Source organism: Neodiprion virginianus, chromosome 4 (genome assembly GCF_021901495.1).
Source record: "Neodiprion virginianus isolate iyNeoVirg1 chromosome 4, iyNeoVirg1.1, whole genome shotgun sequence".
NCBI classification, from domain to species: domain Eukaryota; kingdom Metazoa; phylum Arthropoda; class Insecta; order Hymenoptera; family Diprionidae; genus Neodiprion; species Neodiprion virginianus.
The window spans coordinates 36,685,213-36,710,670 of NC_060880.1; the positions used below are offsets into that span (position 1 = coordinate 36,685,213).

At 37.9% G+C, this 25,458-nt stretch overlaps 4 protein-coding genes and 2 long non-coding RNA genes across 11 annotated transcripts in view; 4 read left to right on the plus strand and 2 right to left on the minus strand.

The window, feature by feature from the left end:
• The window catches only part of LOC124302903 (uncharacterized), a 592,781-nt gene that overhangs the window by 92,328 nt on the left and 474,995 nt on the right, over positions 1-25,458 (plus strand). The gene's annotated exons all lie outside the window — the stretch shown is intronic.
• LOC124302759 (exocyst complex component 8) lies at positions 42-3,437 on the plus strand. 2 transcript variants are annotated; one of them, XM_046759273.1, is made up of 8 exons: positions 42-182; positions 480-841; positions 1,155-1,457; positions 1,580-1,724; positions 1,828-2,340; positions 2,438-2,568; positions 2,670-3,083; positions 3,155-3,437. In XM_046759273.1, exons 1-8 carry the CDS (start codon positions 131-133, stop codon positions 3,359-3,361), a joined length of 2,127 nt encoding a protein of 708 aa, XP_046615229.1. In that variant the 5' UTR covers positions 42-130; the 3' UTR covers positions 3,362-3,437. The 2 variants fall into 2 exon arrangements, with proteins under 2 accessions (XP_046615229.1, XP_046615230.1); XM_046759274.1 differs by having other exon boundaries at positions 45-182; positions 461-841.
• On the plus strand, positions 3,250-13,437 carry LOC124302761 (protein brambleberry-like). Of its 3 annotated transcripts, XR_006907766.1 has the most exons (9): positions 6,563-7,120; positions 7,946-8,131; positions 8,458-8,680; positions 8,821-9,117; positions 9,215-9,427; positions 9,596-9,847; positions 10,034-10,358; positions 12,105-13,118; positions 13,186-13,437. XR_006907766.1 is itself a non-coding variant. In XM_046759282.1 (8 exons), exons 2-8 carry the CDS (start codon positions 7,970-7,972, stop codon positions 12,244-12,246), a joined length of 1,614 nt encoding a protein of 537 aa, XP_046615238.1. In that variant the 5' UTR covers positions 3,250-3,380; positions 7,946-7,969; the 3' UTR covers positions 12,247-13,437. The 3 variants fall into 3 exon arrangements, 2 of the variants coding, with proteins under 2 accessions (XP_046615238.1, XP_046615237.1); XM_046759282.1 differs by lacking the exon at positions 6,563-7,120 and adding an exon at positions 3,250-3,380 and having other exon boundaries at positions 12,105-13,437; XM_046759281.1 differs by having other exon boundaries at positions 12,105-13,437.
• LOC124302783 (sperm-associated antigen 7 homolog) lies at positions 3,666-5,897 on the minus strand. Its single transcript, XM_046759342.1, has 5 exons — positions 5,700-5,897; positions 5,496-5,563; positions 5,322-5,410; positions 4,808-5,145; positions 3,666-4,709 (listed from the first exon to the last, which is right to left on the minus strand). The coding sequence occupies exons 1-5, from the start codon at positions 5,776-5,778 to the stop codon at positions 4,579-4,581; spliced, it is 705 nt and encodes a 234-aa protein (XP_046615298.1). The 5' UTR covers positions 5,779-5,897; the 3' UTR covers positions 3,666-4,578.
• Positions 13,221-14,184, minus strand: LOC124302794 (uncharacterized). Its single transcript, XR_006907771.1, has 2 exons — positions 13,738-14,184; positions 13,221-13,554 (listed from the first exon to the last, which is right to left on the minus strand). It is a non-coding gene; the product is annotated as an uncharacterized LOC124302794 (long non-coding RNA).
• On the plus strand, positions 14,183-25,071 carry LOC124302796 (uncharacterized). 3 transcript variants are annotated; one of them, XR_006907775.1, is made up of 4 exons: positions 14,183-14,885; positions 15,017-15,328; positions 15,448-15,582; positions 24,536-25,071. It is a non-coding gene; the product is annotated as an uncharacterized LOC124302796 (long non-coding RNA). The 3 variants fall into 3 exon arrangements; XR_006907776.1 differs by lacking the exon at positions 24,536-25,071 and adding an exon at positions 22,051-22,410; XR_006907774.1 differs by lacking the exon at positions 24,536-25,071 and having other exon boundaries at positions 15,448-16,772.

Here is a 25,458-nt window from a genome sequence, read left to right on the forward strand (position 1 = left end):
AAAATTCCTTCCTTTCAAAAGCGAGAAGCACATAAAATTGCAACTGTCATGTCGTCATGGGAGGCGTGACGAGCCTTACATCTGTCGGATTATAGTATTTAATCAAAGGTAATACTGAATACACGCAAACATGACTGACCTGATGAAAAATCTCGGTTCCGATGACTTTAATCCAGAAAAATGTAAGTTCTTCTACTTTTGAATAGATTTTAAGCAATATTCTTATATGCTAATACAGGTTATGTTCTCAAATGAGATAGAATCATGAAATGAAACGATGCGAACAATGCTCTATTCAATAAGTGAACCAATACAATATGTTATTTATTTAAAAACTTTCCGCCGTATTTAACAAATTACTTGAATCTAAAAATAAGGTCCTCATTTGCTGTGCTGTTAATTAACAGAATTTAGTGCATTTACATAATATACGATTATCAATTCTACTACTCACGTGTAGTTTATTTCGTCTATTACAGTTGTCAAAGAGTTGAGCAGTCAGTGCGTCGGCGTGGACGAGCTGAGACAGCAGAGAGCAAAGATTCAAATACTCGCTGACAGCACGTCGGCACAATTGAAAAAAAATGTTTACCAAAATTATATGCAGTTTATCGAAACAGCCAAGGAAATATCTCACTTGGAAAGCGAAATGTATCAGTTGTCACAATTACTGGGAGAACAACGCTCACTTTTGGGAACTCTTGGTGCTATCGGTGCAACTGGGGTTGTTTTCGATGAGAACATAGAAACTCAAAATGGGGAATCTCATAATGCTGGTACCAAAGAAGAGGAACAAAAATCGAAACTGATTCAACTACTGGAGAATGTTGAAGGTGCCATGGTCAGTTTCAAATTAAAATTAAAAATTTAATAAATTATTGTTCATTATTATATTAGATGCCAATCAAATTATTTTGTCAGCTATATTTCAATCAATTTGGTAAGATTGTATCACAATTTCTATGTAAGACAGATTATTCACCACTTTCTTACATCCACAACTTATATTATATCATTGGATGAAACGCATTTTCTGATAGCTGATTTTTTGTAGTATCTATTTTTGATAGAAGTTTGGTATCAGAAAAAATCTAGAGACTCAAATCTAAGCTGAAACATTTCACTTGTGATATCTGAAACCTTTCTTATTGCAGAGCTTGGTAGAGACGCCAGGTCGGATTTGTTTACACGAAGGATCTCTGCTTGAACTTGACCCATTGGAAGGAACACCCCTGAAAAGGATTCACGCTTATTTATTCAACGACGTTCTAATGATCGCCTCATGGTTAGCCACTGGTGGAAGGCGTGGCCCACCCAGATATAAAATGCAAGCTGTTTATGATTTGCAGAGTTTAGCCGTTGTCAATGTTAGAGATCTGGGAACTGTCAAATTAGCCTTCAAACTCTTGGCTTTTCCTGACACGAGGGTCTTTCAGTGTGCGACAGCAACAAGCAAGGTTATTAGCAGACCTATTTTTCCTATTACGCAGTCCGATAGTAACTTTGTAGTTGAAAAACGAATATATTAAACTCTCCAAGATTTTGGAATATATTTTCAATGCTTTGTACGTTTTTGCAGAAAGAATGGTTGGATAAATGTGAACAAGCTAAAAAAGCAAGACTAGTGCAAGAAGATCAAACTAAATCAGTTGATAAGGATAGAAATTTAAAAGATGAACACATAGCACCATCTCGCTCAATGTCTCTAGATTCAAACACAATAGGTAAGTTTCAGTAAGTAGAGTTTCACATTTTAGGCGGTGATCAAGCTTAATCCTCTGTATTTAAGGATATTACGTAAAAATTAATGATCGTAATTGTAACCAGGCACGGAAGATAGTCCAGAAGCAGAGGGTACCGAATCTCTACCCGAATGGTTGTTAGAAGTTGCCGAGGACCTAGATTCTTGTATAGCACAACGTCATTTTGAAGAAGCTTACAATTTGTTAGAGAAAGCAAGATCTTATCTGAGCGAAGCTCAAACAACGCCTGTATTAGTTGGTATCAAGGCTAAAGTTGACGATAGAGCACAGTCTCTGGTCGACGTTCTTACCAAAGAATTGGAATTGAGTTCTGAAGCAAAGTCACTTCAAGGGGGAGGCCTGAGGAGTGCGAGAAGAGCTGTAAGATTATTAATTCAGTTGGATCAAAGTGTCCAAGCTTGTCAACTGTTTTTAAGATTATGCAATGCTGCACTGAAAGCTCAATTGAAACGAGTTAAAAGAGAAGGCCCCACAATACCTTACGTCAAACAGCTGAGCGCCATCGCCTTTAGCAACGTGGCTGAAATGGCTAGAGAGTTTTTACGTATTTTCCCAAATTCTGCGAATTGCACTTCTGGTAAGGTAAAATACACTAGATCACATTTAAACCTGTCCAGTACATCACGTATGTTGAAGAATTCAATGAAGCTAACCAATAATTACATCTTTTACAGCTCTGGTAGTCTGGTGTGGTCAAGAGGTCAACCATTTGACGTCACATTTGATTAAACAAGTTTTCATACCACAAGTTTCTACGAACACGCTTGCAGAATGCATTGTGGCTGTAAGGAGCCACTGCGATCAGGTAATTATGGTTACAGCAATTGTTAAGCGTTTAATTACAGTGATATACTATTGAAATTGAATACAGAAGTCGTTTGTTCTTATCAATAACATCATATGTAGCTGACGCAGCTGGGTATAGATCTTCGCTACCAATTGGATGGCCATCTCAGAACTCCATTGGCTAGAGCTCTGCAAGATGCTGGCGAAAAGTACGTTGACGCGATTAAGGTTCGGGCAGCTGAGGATACTTGGCGCCCGTCCAATCAGTCTAGCCAAAACCTCCAGAAGCTTATGACAGAGCTTGAAGATCTCGGAATTGGTGTTCCATTGTCTTACATGACAAGTGAAACATGGTTATCACTGACAAGTAATACACTGGCATTCTCAAGACTGTACGTTGGATTACTTGAGGATTGTCTTAGCGTTAATACACCAGAATTGATGATAACCATAGACAGTGTTCTCGTATCTGTAATGCGAGCTCAAGTACAACACCTTTTGGCATCTCTAAGTAATCCAAAATTTAAACAAGAGGTAATAATTAGTGATCGTCACTACTTGAGGATTGATCACGAATGTCTAATCAATATGATTTACTGTTACAGAGAAAAGTGGTGGAAGATAATGCAGTTTATATCAGAGACATTGTAATTGGTAGAGGACTTGAACTTTACCAAAGTGCGACAGCAAGACCATTTACAAAGCTAGTCACGTTGAAAGATCAAATTGTCTTCGAATCTGTTGCCGCAACGAAGCCTAGACCTGCGCCAAGAACAGCAGTTACAAAGTACTCGACTACAGAATATATATGACTCATTTTTCACTTGTAAGGTATGTCAAATTTTATATTAATATATATGTAAAATAAAAATTTACAACGCCTAATAATATTGAATGATTGTAATTATTTGGCATGGTAAGTATTGTATGCTTGTATGTGTAATGAATAGTTTCACGACGCTAAAAACGCATCTACCATTTCTACAAGACGTTTTTCTTCTAATTATATTTATCAGAAAGGAACGAGAAATTGAACTATTATTATATCGCATTATCAGTGCTTACAGGGATACAAATGGATAACGAGAAAAATTGGTATAAAAAGTCTTGACGACATATTTTTTGCAAACTTTAGTAACATTCGAATTTATGGAGTAACAATACATGTACGTGTGAAGGAACTTATGCAATAAAGAACATACTCTCGGACATGAATAATTAACGAAATTATTCTTATTCACTAATCAGTCTGTTGCTGACATTTCTCCTATTTCATGTATTCTATATAACTAGAGTACTTTTTAAATCGCATACTAATTCTACAAATTTAAAACTAATACAGCATTACCTAACTCATCTTTTTTCAATTGTTAACGCTGAATGAATATTGTTTCGTATCGATTAAAGCATAGTACTAAAGTTTGTCCGATGAACACGTATTAAATTGAATTTAAAATAAATATGGAGTGCATTCCATGTAAATATATTTAGGATTCAGCTAATAACTTACCATGTGTTATGTTTAAATAACAAATTCAACGTACATTAATAATATCATTGGCAGAAGATAATGCTATCTCTGTACAAAATTGGTAAATCATATTATTAATCTACATTGAATTTGTTATTTAAACATAACACGTGTTAAATTGAATTGAAAATTAATATGGAATGCATCCCATATAAATATATTTAGGATTCAGGTAATAAATTAATATGTGTTATGTTTAAATAACAAGCTACACGTAGATTAATAATATCATTGTCAGAAGATAATGACGATCTCTGTACAAAATTGGTGCACAGGTTACTTTGCAATCGGGACTTGATTAATCACATCTGGCATCTTGAAAGAAACGGAATAAAGCTCTGTAGTTTATCCGTAGTATTTCAATGCCAATGAATGATTGTGATTCATCTAATGTACGATAACTAATTGTATTAGAACAGAAAAATACTTATTACCTATTTACAGTTTAGCAGTGCAATTAATTTCACTTTACAACATAATTATTCAACTAAGCTACCATCATTCAGGGACATTTTCTTCTTCTGGTTCCAATGCTTGATTTGCTGATTCTTCAGTCTTCTTCTTTTTTGCACGAATATCTGCTAGAGTTTCCTCAATACTTCGCTGATCTTTTTTGTTTTCACTTGGGACTGAAAAAAGAATCGAGGTGGTATAAGACAAATTTTCGTTGGTGAACCACGAGCATGATGCTGGGTAAAGTAACTTGAATAGTTGAATAAATTTTTACCAAATCCATAACTACGATTAGTTTCAGTTTTTCTGGCTGCTTGTAAGGCAGCTTCTTCTCCAATCAGATGCTTATACTTGTCTTTATAATTGGTTATCGGTACAAATTCTTGTTTTCTCTTCCTAGATTTGTTTGCTTCCTCATCTTCTTTAGCTTGTCTCTCTCTTTCCTCGTTTAATCTCTTGGCTATTTCCTCATTCCATTCTTCTCCTCTACGCAATGCATTTAAGTGGTCTTCGGTTGGAGCATATTCCCTTTTAAATATTATTATATATCTATCGATTCCCTCCATCCCAAAAGAATATGCTAATACATTGGCCACTTCTGCAACATCGTGTCTGAAAAACAACGGTTTCTCAATATAGAGTTAATTTCTAGCTTTTCATATTTTTTGGTAGAAACAATTTTCAGACTTGAAAAAAAGATTGAATTGAGGGAGTAAAAGTGGTCTTGGTTACTCAAAGTGTAATACATATAATGATTGGGGCGCGAAATAAATTAATAAATTATTTACATAATGCTTCTGTAGACCTGTTCCATAGGTTGAAATTTACATTCTCGAGCCGCACCATTTTGCAGAAATTTATTTATCTTTTCTTCAACCTACAAACAGAGTAAAATATCTACAATCATGGTCAAGTGTTTTTTGGAATATCATAATTGTATCCCTCAGGATCATTCGTCATACCTTTTCTCTAAACACCTTCAGTTTTTCCGCTTCCACTATTTGACGTTTCTCAATTTCTTCTCGCTGCTCTATAAAAAGTGTAAAATTGATTGCATTAAATAAACGGTACACTTACTATACGTGGTAATTGTTTAATCGTTATCGTAACTTGTTTGAAGAGTGAAAAAAAAAAATTTGCAGAAAGGAGGGTTATGTACGACTGACTTTTCATCAATGCTTTCTGCTTATCGCTCACACTCGGTGGCTTGTCCATTGAATTTAAAATTGAGCCAAGCAGGTCCATGATTCTCAATTAATCAATCAATTCCGAAATCACGGTGTTAACTATTAATTTATTAATCTTGTCTGTTCGATACGAAGAATGTATGTAATAGTCACGCACTCTTCTTATCATAAGCGCAATGCCAAGCGCAAAGTCAAGCAAAGCAAAGTCGGAATCTGTCGGTAAGATAGTGTAAAAATTATCCGTTACAGGCAGTTTTCAATTTCGCTAACTGATGGCGTTCTGGTCGACCAGATGTCCGTTGAAGTTTCAGTTTGAATTTAGTTTAAAAGGCTGAGATAGAAAGAGCAACAAGAACAAACATCGTCACGTTCGCGTGAACGTTGATCGTTGGTTTTCGTCGCGTAATCGAATTAATTATTCAAGTTTAAATGCTAATAAACAACGGATTAGGCGACGTTAATCTACTGTTACTTTACTTTAAACAATAAGTGGTGATCGGCGTGTGTGCTCAATATTTTGTCTCGAACAAATAGGTGCTTCTATTTTAGTCACTGAGTGAGAAATGTTACTCAATTCTGTAAGTTCTTGGCACTAAATAAAAATACCTCATTTTCTCGTTATTCGGGAAGTAATTATACATTGTCAATTGACCGTCACACGAATGTGACGAGACTCCGAAACGTAACGTCCGTTTAGCACACTTTATCTTATTACTTCAATCTTTAAGGCGTTCACTGATTCTGTAAAAAGTATACAGGTGTATGTTTATTTATTTATTTATTTATTTATTTATGTATTTGCATATTTATTTTAAGTGACAGTTGACCTATCCGCAGTCTTATCTATCCGGGAACTTGACGCTTGTGATAATTTCAGTGCATAGGTTATAAGTTGTCAAAGTTTCGTAAAAGTTCATTCCACACTTTGGCAATTTCTAGCCAACTGTAAACAAATTCTGAAGAAACAGTTGAACAACGTTTTTCTTTAAACCTCTGATACCAGATTTGTATATTTTTATTTAAAAATGAGACAGTCGTGTTTCTTTGCTGTACTTTTTACCGTCTTGACGTACCAAAATGGAAATGCTTCGATATATGATTGGGTCTGGAGTAAAAATTCCGAGGAATCAAATGATGTCGTGCCATCGGATGGCATTCCCTTGGTTTCCATCCCTTATGAATCCATGACGGAAGATGAAAAGTTTCTCCAGGAGGCAGCAAAGTTTTCAGAAATTCAAGTTTCCTCAGCGCTGGATACTTGTCAGCACAAAGTCGTCATGAAAATAAAAACGTCATGCAGTGACATGACTGAGGAAGAACTTGCTAAAATGAGCGTCAGCTTATTAAATTGTCAGTCTGCTGCCGAAGGGAGAAAATTGTTTCCGTGCACCGAGGAAATGGTAATATGATTTAATTTATTTTGAGCAATAAGAATTTCAATAGATTATGATTTTCTTAGAAATTATAAAATTGAATGATTTCGTTCATGCAAACTGTTACGGCATTTGTACTTTTTTGAATTTCAAGCAAGTAACTTGTGTTTAGTAATTCGATTCTGCCTCCGCACAAAAAAAAAAAAAGAAGAAGAAAAACTTGTTCAGAAATGTAAAAGAAATTATCTTCCATAATAATGAAACAATTCAAGGAAATAATTGTAATTTGCTAGATTAATTGATTTTATTTCCAATGAAAAATGGTCAACTGTGAATAATTAATTTCTGTTACTCATTTAAATTAGGCATTTTTATTGTGGCTCCATCCCATACCCAAATAGTCGGGGATATATTTAGGGGTATATTAGTATTCCCAGAGTATAGGACAATGACGTTTTGTACTAGGGGCTGGTTGCAATCGTGTTTAGACTTGCACATACCTCCCCAGTCCCATTCCCCTCTCTATACCCACAGGCGTAAATTTAAACCCGTGCAGACCTCCTGGAAGGTTTAGTTCTCATTTGACTTTGGATCTATTTGCTTGCTTGTGCCTGTATGGTCTTGTGTTAATTCTTACCATATCAAAATTTTTACATAACAGAGAGTTTCGTTATTGATATTTTTTTTCGTTTGTAATTCAGAGAAAAAAAACAATCAGTAAAGAACATTAACAGTGTTTACCGCCATTTAGCAGCTGTACTCGTAGCTTCGTGTACTGTGCTGAACTCTTGATGAGCTTGAGCCAAGCATCTTAGACTAAGTAAGTATTTTATTTTTTATATCTATTCCTAGACGCTAAGACAATGCACGACGGAAATGGATCCAGATATGTGGAACGCGTATCACTTAATGAGCAACAGAGCAAGAGCTGTATGTTATGCAGCTAGAAATATTCAATTTCGAGCTCTGACTGAAATTACAGTCAATAAACTGATGAACACTGCGCATTCGCAAATCAAGGCGATGGGCTCTCTGAAGGTAACGAAACATATTTCTTATGCAGGAGTATTGAACATGAGGTCTTTCGTCTACGTTCTTATACGATTCAGTCATTCGATTGACCGCTCTTAACATTTACGCCTCATTCTTCGTCTCTCCTATCTAACAGACTCTTCATTTCACCTGACAATCTCTCTTCAATCAATCAAAATGGATATTCTCAACATACCTAAAGTTATTTAACCCTCATCCTATCCCCTCGTTGTCCTAGAACATAAAAGTGAAGCTGAACCAGCCGATTCCGTAGTGCTCGGGAATAAAAAACCTCAGGAATTACACAAATATTTTCTATCCTTATAAATCAGGAAAGTCAAGAACGTCTTGAAGAGCAAACCATAGATGCTTTGAATTCCGTTGCAACCGGCAACAAGGTTTTGCTTGAGCAACAGGAATCGTTAAAGGAAGCCCAATCCTCTGCTCATAGTCTTGTGGCCAGGAATCTTCAGATATTAAACAACGAAAAAGCTCTCATCAGGTCTGGCCATGCACAGCTACTTGCAATGACGGATGACATCAGGAAGAAATTAGGTAAGTAATTGATACTTTTTCAGTATATTTCCATAAAACTTTTATTACTAAATCCATAGTAGATTAAAAGAAGTATAATAAAAAAATTTAAGCTCTTGTCAATTTGTTAACCATTAAAAGGTATTGTGTTCACATTACAGAGAAAGCAAGCCAGGAACTTGCCGATCACTCTACAGAACGGAATGAGAATCATCAGGAGGTTTTAGCTGATTTGAAGAATATGCAAGAACAAGCTCATCAGATTTGGGATAGAATTGAATCAAGTACCAACCATATATTAGAGCATAATATGGAGGCCGCTGAACAATATGAGCAAACTCTGAAACAACTTGATCAAATAAACCAAACCGTTCATTTTCTGTTGGACTTGACCAATACATTGAAAACTGAAGTTGACCAAAAACTTGGTTGGATCACAAATTACATTGGCGACACTGGTGCGATTTATATAACTTTTTTTTTTTATCGAAAATGCGTTGTGTTCAATTAAAATTTTCCCGAAATAATTACTGATGAATTTTTATTTTGTTTCAGGGGATCAATTTGAAAAAGTGTATCGCACCGGGCTGCACGCTATATACTTACTCATAGCCATGATTGTTGCATCTTTTTTGCAAGCACCTTTTCTAACTAGATTTACTATAATGGGTATTTTACCACTGAATCTTTTGTCATACTTGAAAGAAGGTGCCGAAGCTTCTCTCGATTTTGGCTCAATAACTGCGCTCATATTTCTAATAACTGGAAGTATGTATTTGTGTTCATACCGTATATGCAATTTTGAAGAAAATAATTATGAATGTAGAACTCTTTGACTTGAGCAAGCTATTTTAATATTTGTAAAAGTAAACCAGAAATACTTGGAAAGTAATTTGCACCATTAATGATTTAGTAATATTAATTTTTTACTTCCAGTGCATTACCTGATTGTTGCAATTCATTATATACTCAGACCTAAAGACATAGCTATAAAACCAACTAATACTGGTGTCATGCCATCGATAAATATACTGGGTGCCAATAGTACACCAATTAATTACATGAATGGTCATAATGTGAGAAGAGATGCTGCAGTGAATGATACAAAAGAATCTGTATTGTTTACTATGTTGCATAAAATTCTTGGCATCCCATCGGTACTTATTTACCAAGCGAACTCATGTAAAAGTAAGTTTGGCCAAGTAAAAATTCAGCAATCTTTGTCCAAAAAGCTTATAAGCTCTTGAAAAGAATGTTATCAACATCTGGTGCCCGAAAAAAACTAACGTTTTCTTTTTTTTTTTACAAAAATGTGTATCCTATGTGTCTATTAATGTACAGCACGTCATCTATATCTACTATGATCTATTTCAGATAAACTTTGGTCCTGCGTACCAACCATGCCGTCTTGGGGTAAAGGTAACTCACAACTGCTTCACGAAGAAATGTCATGTTCGTATTTACCTTCAAAGAAATCTCGCGAGGAATTAATTACTGATTACACAGGACACTATCCAAATATGTCAGACGATATGTCGTCGCCGTCAATTCACGAATCACGTAATTTATTAAACGAACATTATGATAACTACAACGAAAGCGATGATCTTGTTGATGCGACAGAACTACGGCGTCGTACTACGAGAAACGGGTCGGTAACTAGAAGCAACTTTGTTTATCCACCGTCACCTTCGAGGAGGTGAGTTAAAATTTGATTCATAGCGAAAGATTCAAGCTGTAATTCATTTTGAAAGTTCGTTTGTATTGTTTAATAAGTTGGTGAAATAGGGTGGTCCAAAAAATTTCAACTTTAATCTTGAATAACTTTTGAAAGAGTTGAGTTATCGAAAAATTATAAGAGACCATTTTTGTAGATCATCATTTCCTACAAAAATATGTAGTTGATATTTATGTATGTATGTATATTGCCTCGTCACTGAGCTACGAAATTCAGAATGGAAGTAAAATTATTTTCGCGTACTAATTAAATGGAAAATGAAAAATGGGGTTCAGGAACTACTAAATATTAACATTATGGGCTCAAATTTTAGCAGACATCTTGTTTCCTCTTCCTACAACTGTTAAAGGTGTGATGAAGACGATTTTTCTTGACCTTGATGACTTGTTGATTAATGTTATTCTTGGATATGAAGGTCACAACTCAAAACACTTTTTTATAGTGTTAACGTTTCAGCCCTGATGGGGGCCCTCCTCAGAACCAATTTATTTAAACCATCTGTCACGAACAAAAATAATAAAATAATGTACAACTCCGTTATAACAAAATTAAACATAAGTGGTTCAGATAATAAGCAGGGATGTTTATGCAGATATAAATGAGAGGAATTACCTAGTGTGGGATGACACTTTCAATTACAGCAGACAGAGAACACTCTTAAGTAGTCAAAGCGTGTTGGTAAATAAATAATAAATAGAAACAATAAAAAAAAAAACAAAAACCGAAGCACACTGCGATCGCGATACGTAGTTCTTAAGACTTCATCCTTGTAGTTAATTTGATAAAATAAAACACACAGCCGTTATAGGTTTAAATCAAGAGCACATTTGCACATGTGGAACGTCCAGTGTGTAGTGGGGGGAGATCGATATCGATAGTTATCAGAGCAAACGCAGAGTCAACGGGTTAAAAGGAAACCAAAATTTTGTTAAGAAGGTAAAATCGAGAGCAAGCTCAGTCGGTAATGGATAATTACAATGGTTGTATCACAGAGGTGTAAATAGTACTCAGATGTTCGATGTCTTGTCTTCGGTTGACAGAATTGGGATGTGCAACAATATTTCACATTTCTAACAATAGCCTGTTGTAATACAATGGTTCAACGTCAATAATGCTGGCTTGAGAATAATTGAAAGAGTGGTCGAAATCGATGGCATGCCTCGTCAGTGCAGCAGAATTTATATAATTTAAACCTATAACGGCTGTGTGTTTTATTTTATCAAATTAACTACAAGGATGAAGTCTTAAGAACTACGTATCGCGATCGCAGTGTGCTTCGGTTTTTGTTTTTTTTTTTATTGTTTCTATTTATTATTTATTTACCAACACGCTTTGACTACTTAAGAGTGTTCTCTGTCTGCTGTAATTGAAAGTGTCATCCCACACTAGGTAATTCCTCTCATTTATATCTGCATAAACATCCCTGCTTATTATCTGAACCACTTATGTTTAATTTTGTTATAACGGAGTTGTACATTATTTTATTATTTTTGTTCGTGACAGATGGTTTAAATAAATTGGTTCTGAGGAGGGCCCCCATCAGGGCTGAAACGTTAACACTATAAAAAAGTGTTTTGAGTTGTGACCTTCATATCCAAGAATAACATTAATCGTTAAAGGTGTGACTTTGAAAAAAAAATAGTGGATTTTTTTGATCCACCCTATTGTGTATATTGCACAATAATCGTTTTGAGCTTTACTTTTCAGCAACACACCTTTTATGACTGGTACCAGCAAAAACCAATGTGGTGCATTAACCAGAACTGGAAAACGATGCCGTTTATCTTCAAATCTTGGAGGGAATTTTTGTCACCGCCACAGCAATGGGTCTTCCTTTATGGGTGACTAAACTCCAAGGGACGTTAATACGAGTCTAGAAATATAGATAATAGACAGGAATGATTCCCTCAAAACAATCGATCTTATCCTATTATGTGATAAATATTGACAGGCAGTAGTAAAATGAACCAAGTCACTGAAAGTGATGTATAAATACCAATTTTTCCGTGATCGTTTTATCTTTACAATGAATTAGTTTTTATCTTGCTCAGTAAAATCTTTAGAATATCTAAATTTACAAAATATTTTTATGTCGACTTCAACAGTTTTTCGGTTTTTATTTCATGGTTTTTTATCAATAGCATTGAACAAGTAATAATACTGACATTCATTTATCGCGACGAGGTAATACAACAAGATAGAAATAATTGGCTGCGGAAATTAAAATTTGTTTTACTGAGCGGTTCGTTGTTTACTTCATTTTATCCCAAGAATGTCATTAAAGTTCATTAGTGAATACCGAAGCGATTGAATAGAGACGTGAATAACAAGTAATAGTTAGTCGAAAGGTGATGAGTGAAGGTTGAGGTTTAAACCGATTAAGTAGATTTTTCAAGCAGTTATCGTTTAAGAATTATAAATATTGTGTGATTATAAACGTAAATTTCATATTTGATGAGCGTAACGGAGAGTGATGTCAATAACCAATGCTACTTAGAGAAAAAATAAATGAATAAATTAGCGTTACCTATAATTTGTAGTCGAAAATATTCGTTGGTTAACTATAATGATTTAATCCCTAATTTTTACCAATTCGGACTTCAAATTTTTAATTAAATTATAAAGTAAAGTATGTTGATCATCTTAAGTAAATGACAAAAAAATAAATAAATGCAAAACCTGGCCAAACTGGAATTGAGCTTATTTAAATCTTGACTATTTGTAAGTAATCCCGCCTTTAATCCACGAAACATTAATCTACTACTGTAATAACTCTTAAACTGTGTAGAATGAAAAACAAATCTTCATTAAATGGGCGAAAAGTAATTTCAAACGAGAAAGGATGCCGATCTTTATTAGCTCCAAGAATTAATACCCGAGGCAATTGTCCGTACAAGAGGTCGAGCAGTGTATATAAATAGTAATAAACGTTGTGTCTTGATAAAAGTATATAAATAAAACAGATGTCTTTTTCGACACTCTCAAAGCCATATTAGTTGCAGGATGCCATGTTCAATTGCGTACAAACAGCGTTGTTGGTTGACTCGAAAAAATTTTGATCCGTATCAAGACCTGCACCAACTACGAGATTGTGGAGATTACAGTAGTTCGTTCCATAGTCAAATATAACGAACCAATCGTTGGACTGTGAAGTTGCCTGTAAAAATTATTCTTCGTTGATTAAAGCGAAAACGATAATTTCCAAAATTAGATGTAGTGCGAAAAATGTAGCGATACGATGTGGAAATAATCTTGTCTGGAAATGCAATATCGTAATTTTTACGCTTTCGATATCTTATATACATATAATATGTTGTATAAAATCGAAGTAACCACTTACCACTGCCGTGCAGCTATTGTTAGCCGTTTTTTGAAAGATCATTTTAATGCCATCGACCAAACGGATGTTCGGCGTAAGGTGCGTAGCTTTTATCGTATAATTATCATTCGGTCTTGGATCGTGAAGCTGCGATTAATGCATGTAATTCATAGTTTATCCGTTAGCAGGATCAAGTCGACGGTGTATATCTTAAAAAGCCTTCCCAGCCGCGTCACCGAGTCATTTTAACAACGTTGTGCGTATGTATGCACATTAACGCGTTTGTCGCAAAAAAAAATAAACATATCACAAGGTAAACTTTGGTTCAAGTGGGGCTCAGAAATTACTTGAAACTTGCGCATCATACACTATAATTATCAAGCGCTCGGTGACGCAAATGAGTCTAACACTAAGACACGAGGTAAATTATGCTTGAAGTTAAGTGTACGGGTACTCGAGTGTTTTGAAGTCACGAAGTCACTCGAAATTTCGCAGTCCTTAAAGGAATGCCTTAGTCGATTTCCATCTTGTCGTATGTATCTCCAGAGATTGAGGTCCACGTATCTCAAACGTGCAAAAAGGACTCAACATCCCCATTCCATACACAATTCTTAACAAAAACACTCCTGTATGTTTTTATTTGACGCATAAATAAAGAAATGGCATGAATCTACAAATTTACTATTGCAATTTCATAAAATCCATGCCATTTCTTTATGTCTGCGTTAAATAAAAACGTAATGGAGTGTTTTAGTTCAAAATTGTGTATATAATGGAGCTGTTAAGCCTTTTTTCGCGTTCGAGATACGTGGGCTTTGATATTCGGAGATATTTATACGTCAACGTCGATATCGACCAGGGCACCACCTTGAGTCAAGATTATCACGGAATGGTTGACTTCCTCGTTGGACCAAGATCCCGGGATGAAAAGAGACGAAGCAACATTGAGGAAATATAAAAAGCCGAAGAACTCACCGAATACAAGCACCTGGTACCTCGAGGACCGCAGCCGTGACACGTAGACCACTTGAGGATCTGGCACCGGAGTCTCTGCATCACGTATACGCATGGTTCACCGAATTTCCTGAAAGATACGACACATTCGAGGTCTCGACGGTATCAGTTGCGGAGGGTGTAAAGTATAAGCAACGATATAAAGATGGTTTTCGGTAATTTCCCAAGATTTTTATCCCATGAATATTATAGTATAGGTATAATTATACGCGTTCTCATGGCTTGAGTTGAAAAGCACCGCTGCTGCAGTGTCTAGTTGTGCGTAAATGTATATTTTTGTAACCAGAGCCAGGCCAAGAGAGCAAACATAAGCCAACCCCATGACAAACAAACGTGCGGCTCCTGCAATATCGAGTTTCCACGGAGGCCCGTTCGCTCCATGTATCCATCAAAACCTTGGTGGGGTGGTCCAGGAGCAAATCTCTTTGCCGTTCGTGAGGAGCGCCCCAAATTTTTTGGGGTGAACCGTAAAATTTGTTATCAATCAGTCCCGGGATTACGGTGAAAAATCGCCTTCTTAAAAAAATTGGTGCAGTGGCTGGAGATGCGATTATGGATGTTTTAGAAGACTCCTTGCAGGCGTCGTAACGACTTACGGGTAGGTCATTCAATCGCCGAATCGTCGCAATTGCTTGTTTGCTGATATGCCGCGTGCTGAAGAAAGGAGATTTCTCGCCGACGGCTCGTCTATCGCCTAGTAAACGTACCACGTTACAGTGCAGGACGCGTGCATCGGGTATGGGAAGAGAGCGCTGATGAAGAAGATGGACGCGAGGATGACGAAGACGGCACCGATGCAACAGAAGCTGAAACGGCATCCTGAAGATATCCGACTCGTCGCCCGAACTTCCGGTATAACGTCTGCCGAAAAAAATCCCTTGAATTATTTAAAAAACACGAAGTACAGTGCTCGCTTCCGTTTTCTACGTCTCAACCGATGGATGGCGTAAAAAAAATCAAGAACCAGAACCGCGCCGCAGATTAATTATCGCACGCGAGAGTGCGGCGTGATTCCCCCGAGGATTTATCGCGTGCCATATCTTTGTCGAGTCGTGGAAACTGAATAATACGTGAAAATGAACCATTACGCGAAACTGACAGAGGCTCCTCAGGCTTAAGGACTCTCTCGGTCTCATGACGAGAATACGGTGGCGGATAATCGGGCATCTGGAGGGCCGAAATCCGCTGCTTGTATCGCGGCATCGCGAGCCTTTTTTATACGTCGACACTTCGAAACGGTATGCTTTTCTGAATGTCAGTCCATCCGTGTCGTCAACATTCTCGCCTTACTGCGGACAGAGGTAAAAATTTATTCTTCCTGCGGCACCGCTGCAATCGTGTACCAATATCGATGATTAATATACGCTCTCGTTCCGCACCGCGAATATAAGTATAATAACACCCGGCTCTCGGACAATCTTGTTCTCCGCCTATTTTCAACGTGACGTAAATAATTCACTCCATGCTTGTTTTATCACGTTCATTTTTTTTTTTTTTTTAACTTTTATTTACACGCAATTCAATGTTTTCCACGATATTTTCATACTGATCTTCGATTGTGAGTCCGGTTGCCGTGTATGCAAAAAAAAAAAAAAACATCCGAAAGTAATATTTTTCGATACCACTATGTTCTTCTTCTAATCGTCCAGGTAGAGGGGGGGAGATAATTAGTGGTCTAAATCGAGAATTTCGAGCAGATGCTGCAGCAGCTTCGGCCGTCATCTTTGAATTTGTGGTGGAATTTGTTTTAGTTAAATAACTCACCGATATTCAACTTTTTACTCAAAAATGATCGTAACTAAAGTTGTAGGAAATTGAATTTTCCACAACTTTTGTCATTATCATTTTTTGTAACTTAAACCATACATTCAAGATGGCGACCAAAGATATACTGCAGAATCTGATTGAAATTCGGTATTTACACTCAGGGAAATTTTTAGTTCCGGTTCAATCATCCGGCACAATCGAAAAATATAGTTCTAGGTAGAAAATGAAAATTAGTTTTTTAGCTGTTACCAGAAAGTCCAGTATCCGTTACTATTTTTTCTCATTACGATCACTGTTGCTATATTTTCCTGCAACTATTTATTTAGCTAAAAAAGTAGAGTAAACCTCAGAAACTGATTTTTCGTTGCAATAACCAAAAAAGGATCGACAATAGCGCAAAATGGTTAGGCGTACCTCGTTTTTCCTAATTCCAACAATATTCAAACAGTTTTTTTAACGATACCTGTTTTACTGAATTTTTCTAGTTACTGTAACACATGAAATTTTTCTCAGTGTAGAATATTAATGAGTAATGATACCCCCCCCCCAACGATTCGAGAAAGAAATTAATGGTATCGAAAAATTGACATTTCAAATGTAGATTTTTAATCGAGTGGTGCTATTATCCGCTACCATGCTAAGGCGGAGGAGGGCTTGTACATTATAGGGCTTACGAAGTGTGCCGCTCACGTTGACGAGCCTTAGAATTATCACGTATTTGAATAGTTTCGAAAATAGAATGCGAGACGCGGTGCGGTACAAGGTATGCAAGTACGTACACCGTACGTGGGGCGAACGGTGACGATGGAGGAAATGGAAGAAATGGCGTGACGAAGTGACGAGACGACAAACCACTGCGGCGTCGCGACGTCAGTCGTCTTGTACGAAGCCGTCCCCTGACCGCCCTGAGAGTCGGGATATCTTTTCTTGACATCTCGGAACTTTGTCTCCAGTTGACGAAGCCTTGTTTCATTGATTGCGTACAGCCGTTATTACAAAAGCTCGGAACCAGTGCTCGGAGATTTGTATCCGAATGCGAATGACAGTTGTGGAGTACAATATTTGAGCCAATCGGAACCGCCGACTAATCATTATTGACGTTGAAAATTAGGAGCCGCATGGGATGCGTAGGTATAATAATCAGGTTACAGCGCATAAAATTTTAGGGGTGTCTAATGCGTGCCGATGAAATGCCGTTTGTCACCTCGTCCGCAGCTTAGGGGGGGTCCAGGAATATCTCTTCCTCCCGGTGACGAAAAAAGTGTAAAAAAAAAAAACACTAACCCGTGGGAAGATTACGTTTAGGGATTGGGATGCGCCACGAAGATGCTGCAACGCGTCGCGTGGACCCGAAACACAAATTGTTTCGGGCCAAAGAATCATGGCCGCTTAATTATGCCGTTTCTTATTTATTGCCCGATCCATTCCGGCGACGACTTTTTTGCTACTACGCTTCCTTGTTTCTTTCTCCTTCTTCTTTCTTCCTATCGTTTTTTCTACTTCAGTAATATTCTGGCAGCGAGGTAGAAATTTATCAAGAGCTGTGTAATTCACTCACAGCCTCCGAACCGATGTGTCGTTAAAACTGTGCATCGAACAGGAATAAATGGAATCAACTAATCAATGATAACCAGACCACGATTACTAGGAAAAATACTCTTCGTTGTTGTTGTTCTTGTTGTTGTTGATTTTACGAGTCACTAATTATAGACGCCTCTTTATTACGCCTTAGCGGAAAATGATATAAAGGTCGTAAAAAGCAGCCGGTATACATTCCGTCAAACACATCTCATGTATCCGTGTAGTTCGACTCTCTCAGCTTGAGTGCCGAAAATCAAAGAGGGGAAAAAATGAGCAAAAACAAAGCCTGACCCGACGGGCCAATTCCGCGTATATGGGTCACGAAGGGAATTAATGAATGAAGACACTGTCTTCACCAGCTCTCTTTATCGGCCGCATTCGCCGCCCTGACCGTTCAATCTCATGGGTTTCCATACAGGCTACCCATGCACGATGCGCTTTGTCTTACCTTGCCATTTATTGGCTTCTCTCGATAATCGTCTAAATCCTGGCAAACAAATCGTCAATAATAAATGGCAACGATTCGAATCGAGTTTCGTTTTTTCAAGATCTTCGTATCACTATAGTCAAAGATCCATTTGGCATTCTGTCGGCGGTGCTTTTGAACCAGGATTTGGTTAAACGAGTTCTGCGCAAAGCGGATGACTGAACCGACCGACTCTGCCTGTTGGCAGCGGTGAGAATTCTTCAAAAATGGAAAAAGGATCCGGAGGCGAACAAAGAGTTGGCCATGGTCCAAAATTCGGCTTCATCTACATCTAAATCTACATATCTGCAACGAATGTAACGGTTAATGGTACTCGCGAGTGGGCGTCAAATATGCGTACAGGGGGTCAGCAGGTTCGCATCTCAAACGTAAATTAGCCGACGATGCTTTCCACGAGTCATCATCGGGGGCGTTCGCTTCGGTGATTTTCAGCCGACCATCGCTTCGCCACTACACGCAGTTTCGCGAGCTTAAAATTTTCTCTGGCAAAAAAACCTTTGAAATTTCTTTTTTCTTATTTTTATTTTTATTTCTCATTTTCTTTTTATATTCTCGAAGAGAAAAAATGTCAAGACTTTGGAATGCTGACTCATCGCGCTCTGATTAAATTCACTTCGAAGCAACGAATTCGACAATGTCGAATTGGACAAAGAATGCGCAGGAAATTCGACCGCAATTTTTCTGTTCTCCGTTAACTAATTTCTTTTCAATTCATGGTGTTTGGGTACCGTTTGATACATCGTTCCGCAACCACCGGTGAGAATGGACTGAGTGAATTCAAAAGAGTCGTTTATAATAATCGCTAACTGGTATCGCCTATTTTCCTTCTTCGGTTTTTATATTAAGTCGGTGGTTGGAAAGAAACTGATAATTGGCAATTGAAAATCAGTGTACCAAGTATGATTCGCTGTTAAATAAGTCGTATAGAATTTTGGAATTTAATCCGTGTCTGAATCACTGCACGTGAGTTATAATCGAAGCACACTGTTGAGTCTAGCTCGCTTGATGATGCATTTCAACGTGGGCAACGCTCCATTTATAAGTTGCGAGATCACTTATATAGTTTGTCTGGAAAAAATTTTAACACACACAATAATTAGATACATGTTGCAGTAATAAATCAGTAACTTTATTCTGGCTCAGTGAAAATATTCGTGATCGTGTTCGTGAGTGAGGTGAAGATGGTTTTCCGTATGAAGAAAATTAGGTTCATCCGTCAGCTGATAGACACCGTGAATTTTCCTCTGCCTTTGAATTTGATGGCAATTCGAAGGCAAAAAGCTCGTGGTTTACTGTACCAAGGGAGTCTTGATCTAGACAGCGACGACAGTCATGTGAACCGGATTCTACGACCGCAGCTGTCTTCGTGTCGAGTAGAAATTGTCTTCTCTTCTTTTCTCTTCTCTCCTGACGTTCTCCTTTGCTCTTCGTGCGAGTTTGTGTCACGAACGCGTATTAACTTGACGCGTAAAAAGTTGAAAAAAGTAACGTCCGGGCTGCAGACTCGGTTTCATCGTAAGTTTGAGATCTCCGAATGCTGAAATTCAAACGATTATAGATTAAGTAGACGTTTACCGTACCGAAAAACTCATTGATTTTACTTCGCGTTATGACTAATTACACCAGCATGGATTTCCGTTGATGCGATTTTTATTTTGAATTAATCGTCATCGATCATAATTGATTGTCATTCTATTTTGTATATCACACTTTTTCCGTCTTCTCAGAACACCTGTGAAATAAATTTTATAATTTAATAATAACCGATTGAGCAACTCCTGCGATCTAAGATATTGAGAAATATGTTTAAGATGCACACTCGCGGCTTTATTTTAGGATCGTAAAAGAAGGGGAATTTTGAGAGGGTGGAGCAGAAGAAAAATAATGTTTAAAAAGTAAGAAAAAAGAAAGAAAAACGATCGTTGGAATAATATTTTTCGAAACTCTTTCGTTATATCATTGACCGATCACTTGGCTCGGGATAATATCTTCCACTAAAAATTAACCGTGTGATCATGTGCCGAGTTAAGCTTTGAACCGAAAGGGGATATCAGCTATAAATAACAAATTTTCAAACGGATTATACAAAAACGTATCTTCAAGTATTTTATTCGGTCCGAAGGAAGAGCAATATAATAAAAAACAATTTACGTTATTGTCAGTGCGAATCGGTCCAAGTTCATTTTGTGCACACCAACAATGAAAGATAAAACCGTGAATGAATCGGTGAAACGGGCGATGAAATGTGTAATAACCGCAGACTTCGGCGCTGTAAAGAATGTAAAAATAACGACGAAAATAAGAGAATTAAGAAAACTGCAGCGGATGAAGATAAGGAACGACGAAGACGGAGACGCGGAACATGGAAGTCAGATTCGAGACGTTATGCGGGAACCCGCGAATAAATTTATCATGCAGCCCGGCATTGGTTTTCAATAAACGAAAATTGCCTCGGAGGAGAAGTGTTAATGGAAATACGGAGTGTGCTCCCCGTTTCCTCGACCTCATCCTCATCCTCTTCTGTCCTCCTTCCTATGCTGGGCCACACCGGGCCCCGGGTGCCCTGGACCCCGCCGCGACAGCTGCCCTGATTAATGAGGACGACGGGGCGGCGTCTAAGAAATCTTCGTCGAAGGTCAGAAAGTTGAAGCGTTTCACGCTGTCGTCGTAGGCAACCTGGGGAAAATTAGGGAGGCGAATAGTACACGGAATTAACTGCCAAATATTAACGAAAGAAAGACGAAACTAATACTGAGAAAAATTTCATTTGTCATAGTAGCTAGAAAAATTGAGTAAAACAGGTATCGTTGAAAAAAATTGTTTGAATATTGTTGGAATTACGAGAAACGAGGTACGCCTAACCATTTTGCGATATCGTCGATCCTTTTTTGGTTATTGCAACGCAAAATCAGTATCTGAGCTTTACTCTGCTTTTTTAGTTAAACAAGGCTTCAACGTCAATTTATCGTTGCGCGAGCGTTAAACTTTCGCAACAGTTGCAAGAAAATCTAGCAACAGCGATCGTAACGAGAAAGAATAGTAACGGATACCAGACTTTCCGGTAACAGCTAGAAAACTAATTTTCATTTTCTACCTAGAACTATATTTTTCGATTGTGGTAAAAAATGAACATGTTTAAGGACTGAGCGGTAACCGGAAATAAATATTTCTCTCAGTGAAACTCTTTAGTTACAATTTTCTAACGATTTAAAGCTCTGAGTAAATGACTGCTTCTTCAACTTACAGTTCATTTGCGATGGTAAATTACAGCCACATGCGGCATTTATTATATTTTAGGAATAAGCTTGGACCTCAATTGTTAATCGTGCTTTTACCGATTCCCGTACAGTGGTTCAAACTCATACCACTAAACACGCGAGTACATTCTTGATTCGTTACCGAAGAACCACCGTAGCGAAAAATTTCAGCAATTCCCAGAGTGACTATTGAGGAAAGACTAACAGATTTTTTTACTCTTGGCGCAGAGTGGAGCCGGAAATTGGAAAGATTGTTCGAGAAGTGGGTGTTCCGCTTATATTCCCTCTTGGGGAATATTGTCGAGGAATGTGTCGGAGTATTCGGGTTCACGGTTTGAGACGTTCTCAGAGGTCGATTCCTAACTCACTAACCACTTTCGGTGAGGGTCGGAGCTAAGAAGCTGCAGAGGACGACGTTGAGGGTAAACAATTATAGATGAGATCGTTATATATGAGTACGAACCGAATTCTCTCTGCATCGGTGTCGCAGTAAAAATCTAGTTGAAACTTGTGGAAACCATTAGTGGAACCCACTTAGCGGTTTTTAGCCAAGTTTATTGCCTCCAAGAAATTTTTGACTAGATTATCATATCGTGTAAGTATATAATAGGAGGTAAAGTGTATCGCATTAGTTGTATTTACACGGACTCTACATTCGTAATGCAACCTATAATATACATATATTTAAACTTGAATTAATATGAATTTTTGAAGTAAAGTTGGTATACTGAGAGAAATTTTTAGTTCCGGTTACCGCTCGGTCCTTGACTATTTTCATATTTTACCACAATCGAAAAATATAGTTCCAGGTAGAAAATGAAAATTAGTTTTCTAGCTGTAATCGGAAAGTCTGGTATCCGTTACTATTCTTTCTTATTACGATCGCTGTTACTAGATTTTCTTGCAACTGTTGCGAAAATCTAACGCTTGTGCAACGATAAATTGACGTTAAAGCCTTATTTAACTAAAAAAGTAGAGTAAACCTGAGAAACTGATTTTGCGTCGCAATAACCAAAAAAGGATCGACGATAGCGCAAAATGGTTACGCGTACGTCGTTTCTCGTAATTCCAACAATATTCAAACAGTTTTTTTTAACGATACCTGTTTTAGGTATCGAATTTTTCTAGTTACTATGAAAAATGAAATTTTTCTCAGTGTACAAGCATAACGTTTCCGGAGATTTAACTTCAGCGCTCGAAAATATAAGATCAGAGAAGAGTCACGAGATCAATATAGAGAAAGTCTCCATATACGTGAGGTACCTGCATGCACATGCTCATACATGTAGAGATAATCGAGTAGTAGACTAATTTATAGCATATGTGTCGCCTGAAAGATATTCTTAAAATTTTCCCGCAGTTCGCTGAATGGTTGGTGGACGATATATAGAAGCCGGAAGTACGGTGTGAATCTGTCGGTGGTAGTTGAGCGTCGCGTCGCGTCGCGTCGAGCTCGAGTTCGTGTAAGACGCCAGTCCGCGTCTGTCGGCGTCTTCTAGTCCTCGTCGTTGTCGTAGTTTCGCCGTCGGCGTCTGTAGTCGTATCTATCGGTGCGCGAACCACCCTTGTATTATGCCCGGCTGCAGAAGGGGTGTCGACTAGAAGAAACTCGGGAGAAAAAAAAACAAAAAAAAACAAAAAAATAAAAATCACCGCCACCCTCGTTGCGTAGGTAAAGTGAAAAGGGTTGTTTTCTTACGATTTATGATTAGATTTTTAAAAGGGTTCAAGTAGAACGACGACGGGACTTTTTATAGAAACGAAACGCGCGCATTGAATTCTCTGATGTAGTCTTTATATTCATGTATATATATATGTATATATATATAATATGTATATGCATGGTATGGTAGATATATATATATATATATATTAGTCTCGGGAGATAAGGGACGACAGCGACGCGTAATATGTCTTCTCTTCACTTTTTTATGTTGAGAGATATCAAACTCAGCTATGGTAGCAAGGCAGAAATTACGTTATACATAATTGTAACAATTTATATAGGTACAAGGATTAGGTCAGTGTCTATGGGATTATGTACGGTATAAATAGAGCAACATTCGTTGCAGTTCGGACGCAAAATGGCCAGCTGAAATGTCTTTTGGTCTGATGTACATACGTAGATATCGTACGTAATACCGTATTCCGTTTCGTCGCCACCCCTTCCATCGATATCACCTTTCAGTCAGCCAGTTCCACGCCCCGTAACTTTCTCAAGGACTCTTAGATTAGCGGGTAAGATGATTCAAGAGCTTAGGTTTCACAGAATCCGCCCCGCTGGCGCCATCGCGACAAAAACTAAAATAATAAAGCGTGTCTCCTTTTCCCTGTGTCTCTCTCTCGCTCTCTCTCTCTCTTCCTTCCTTCTTCCCCCCCCCCACCGACCATCTTCGATGTAGGCGGAGATCGCGATAAATCACAGCTTCTACAACCGAACGATGCCCACCGATTCTCGCTGCGCGTGGTAATTTTATTTTCTCTTTCTGCGGGAATAAGAAAAACAACCGTCGCATATTTTGCGAATTGGAATGATCAGCTGCAGAACGGACGCCATCTTTCAACATTTACACGACCGCGCGTTCGACGAACAATTTCCGTGTATAATATATTGAAGGTAGCGAATTGCATTGGAAACTGTTATTTCATTTTATATCTTTTTTTTTTTTTTATTCTCCAAAAGAATTATCGTTTATATCGTTTGTCGTCGCAGGTGTCGGGCGACGGTCAGATATGCAGAAACCGGAGTGCGACGCGACTCGTAGCTGCATGCGGATGAGGCTCGAAAACGCGTGAATAATGAAGACCCCGAAAGCTCTTAACGGTAGGAAAGGATGGAGATAACACGTAACAGCTGGTCGTTTGACGCCAGAGACGCAGCTGGTCGGTCAAGACGAGTCGGAGCTGAGCTGTAAGACACCGAAGACGTCTACGAGAGGAACACGCGACACGACGACGCATATGCGAGCCGAGGAATCAAGCTGGAAGGAAACTCGAGTGGTGCAGCTCTAAACAGATGCGCCCTAGCCTGAACCTCGAATGTAACAGGTGCCCGTGCCTCCATGCCTATCTGCCTGCCTGCTGAGGATTACCGAAAACAATTGATTCTCGATTGGATTGATAATTCTGCTCCGATTGATCGAATGTAATCGATTAATCGACCGAATCGATTATTTTTCCTAACAATCGGCTTTTGTTTTTTATTTCCATGAACGACGCTTTATAAAGCGTGTTTACCGGTATAACAAGTGATAGATAGATGAATATTTTTACCTGTAATTGATAAATATTTTGAATAAAACTGTAAATTATGAAAAAACTTATCCGCTGTTAAGACTGCGTACTGAAATTAACGGAAATTTTGGTTTCGAATTCACCGTTTTTGAAAAATCCGAAACGATCGATTAATCGATTAATTTTTACCGACTCAATCGAGTCGAGTTCGATTGTTTTTTTCGACTCGATTAATCGATGCGTCGATTACTTTTAGGTTAGGGGCCATCGCTGCAGTGCCTGCCTTCCAGTTCGTCGACAACTTCACGATCACCGTTAGGATGGGCGGGGTGTTCGCCTCTCCGAGATTTACCTGACGTCGATTTTTACCTGGCCGGTTGTCCTCCAACGGACGCGAAAGGC

What these genes read in the sequence shown, in the direction of transcription:
- LOC124302759 (XM_046759273.1), top strand. Translation starts at nt 131, where the DNA reads ATGACTGACCTGATGAAAAATCTCGGTTCCGATGACTTTAATCCAGAA. An exon ending in TGACTTTAATCCAGAAAAAT is followed by an intron (nt 183 to 479) that starts GTAAGTTCTTCT and finishes CGTCTATTACAG; the next exon opens with TTGTCAAAGAGTTGAGCAGT. An exon ending in TTCTGCGAATTGCACTTCTG is followed by an intron (nt 2,341 to 2,437) that starts GTAAGGTAAAAT and finishes CATCTTTTACAG; the next exon opens with CTCTGGTAGTCTGGTGTGGT.
- LOC124302783 (XM_046759342.1), bottom strand. Translation starts at nt 5,778, where the DNA reads ATGGACCTGCTTGGCTCAATTTTAAATTCAATGGACAAGCCACCGAGT. An exon ending in TGAAGGTGTTTAGAGAAAAG is followed by an intron (nt 5,411 to 5,495) that starts GTATGACGAATG and finishes CTCTGTTTGTAG; the next exon opens with GTTGAAGAAAAGATAAATAA. An exon ending in TAATCGTAGTTATGGATTTG is followed by an intron (nt 4,710 to 4,807) that starts GTAAAAATTTAT and finishes TTCTTTTTTCAG; the next exon opens with TCCCAAGTGAAAACAAAAAA.
- LOC124302761 (XM_046759281.1), top strand. Translation starts at nt 6,746, where the DNA reads ATGAGACAGTCGTGTTTCTTTGCTGTACTTTTTACCGTCTTGACGTAC. An exon ending in TGACATCAGGAAGAAATTAG is followed by an intron (nt 8,681 to 8,820) that starts GTAAGTAATTGA and finishes TTCACATTACAG; the next exon opens with AGAAAGCAAGCCAGGAACTT. An exon ending in CATATTTCTAATAACTGGAA is followed by an intron (nt 9,428 to 9,595) that starts GTATGTATTTGT and finishes TTTTACTTCCAG; the next exon opens with TGCATTACCTGATTGTTGCA.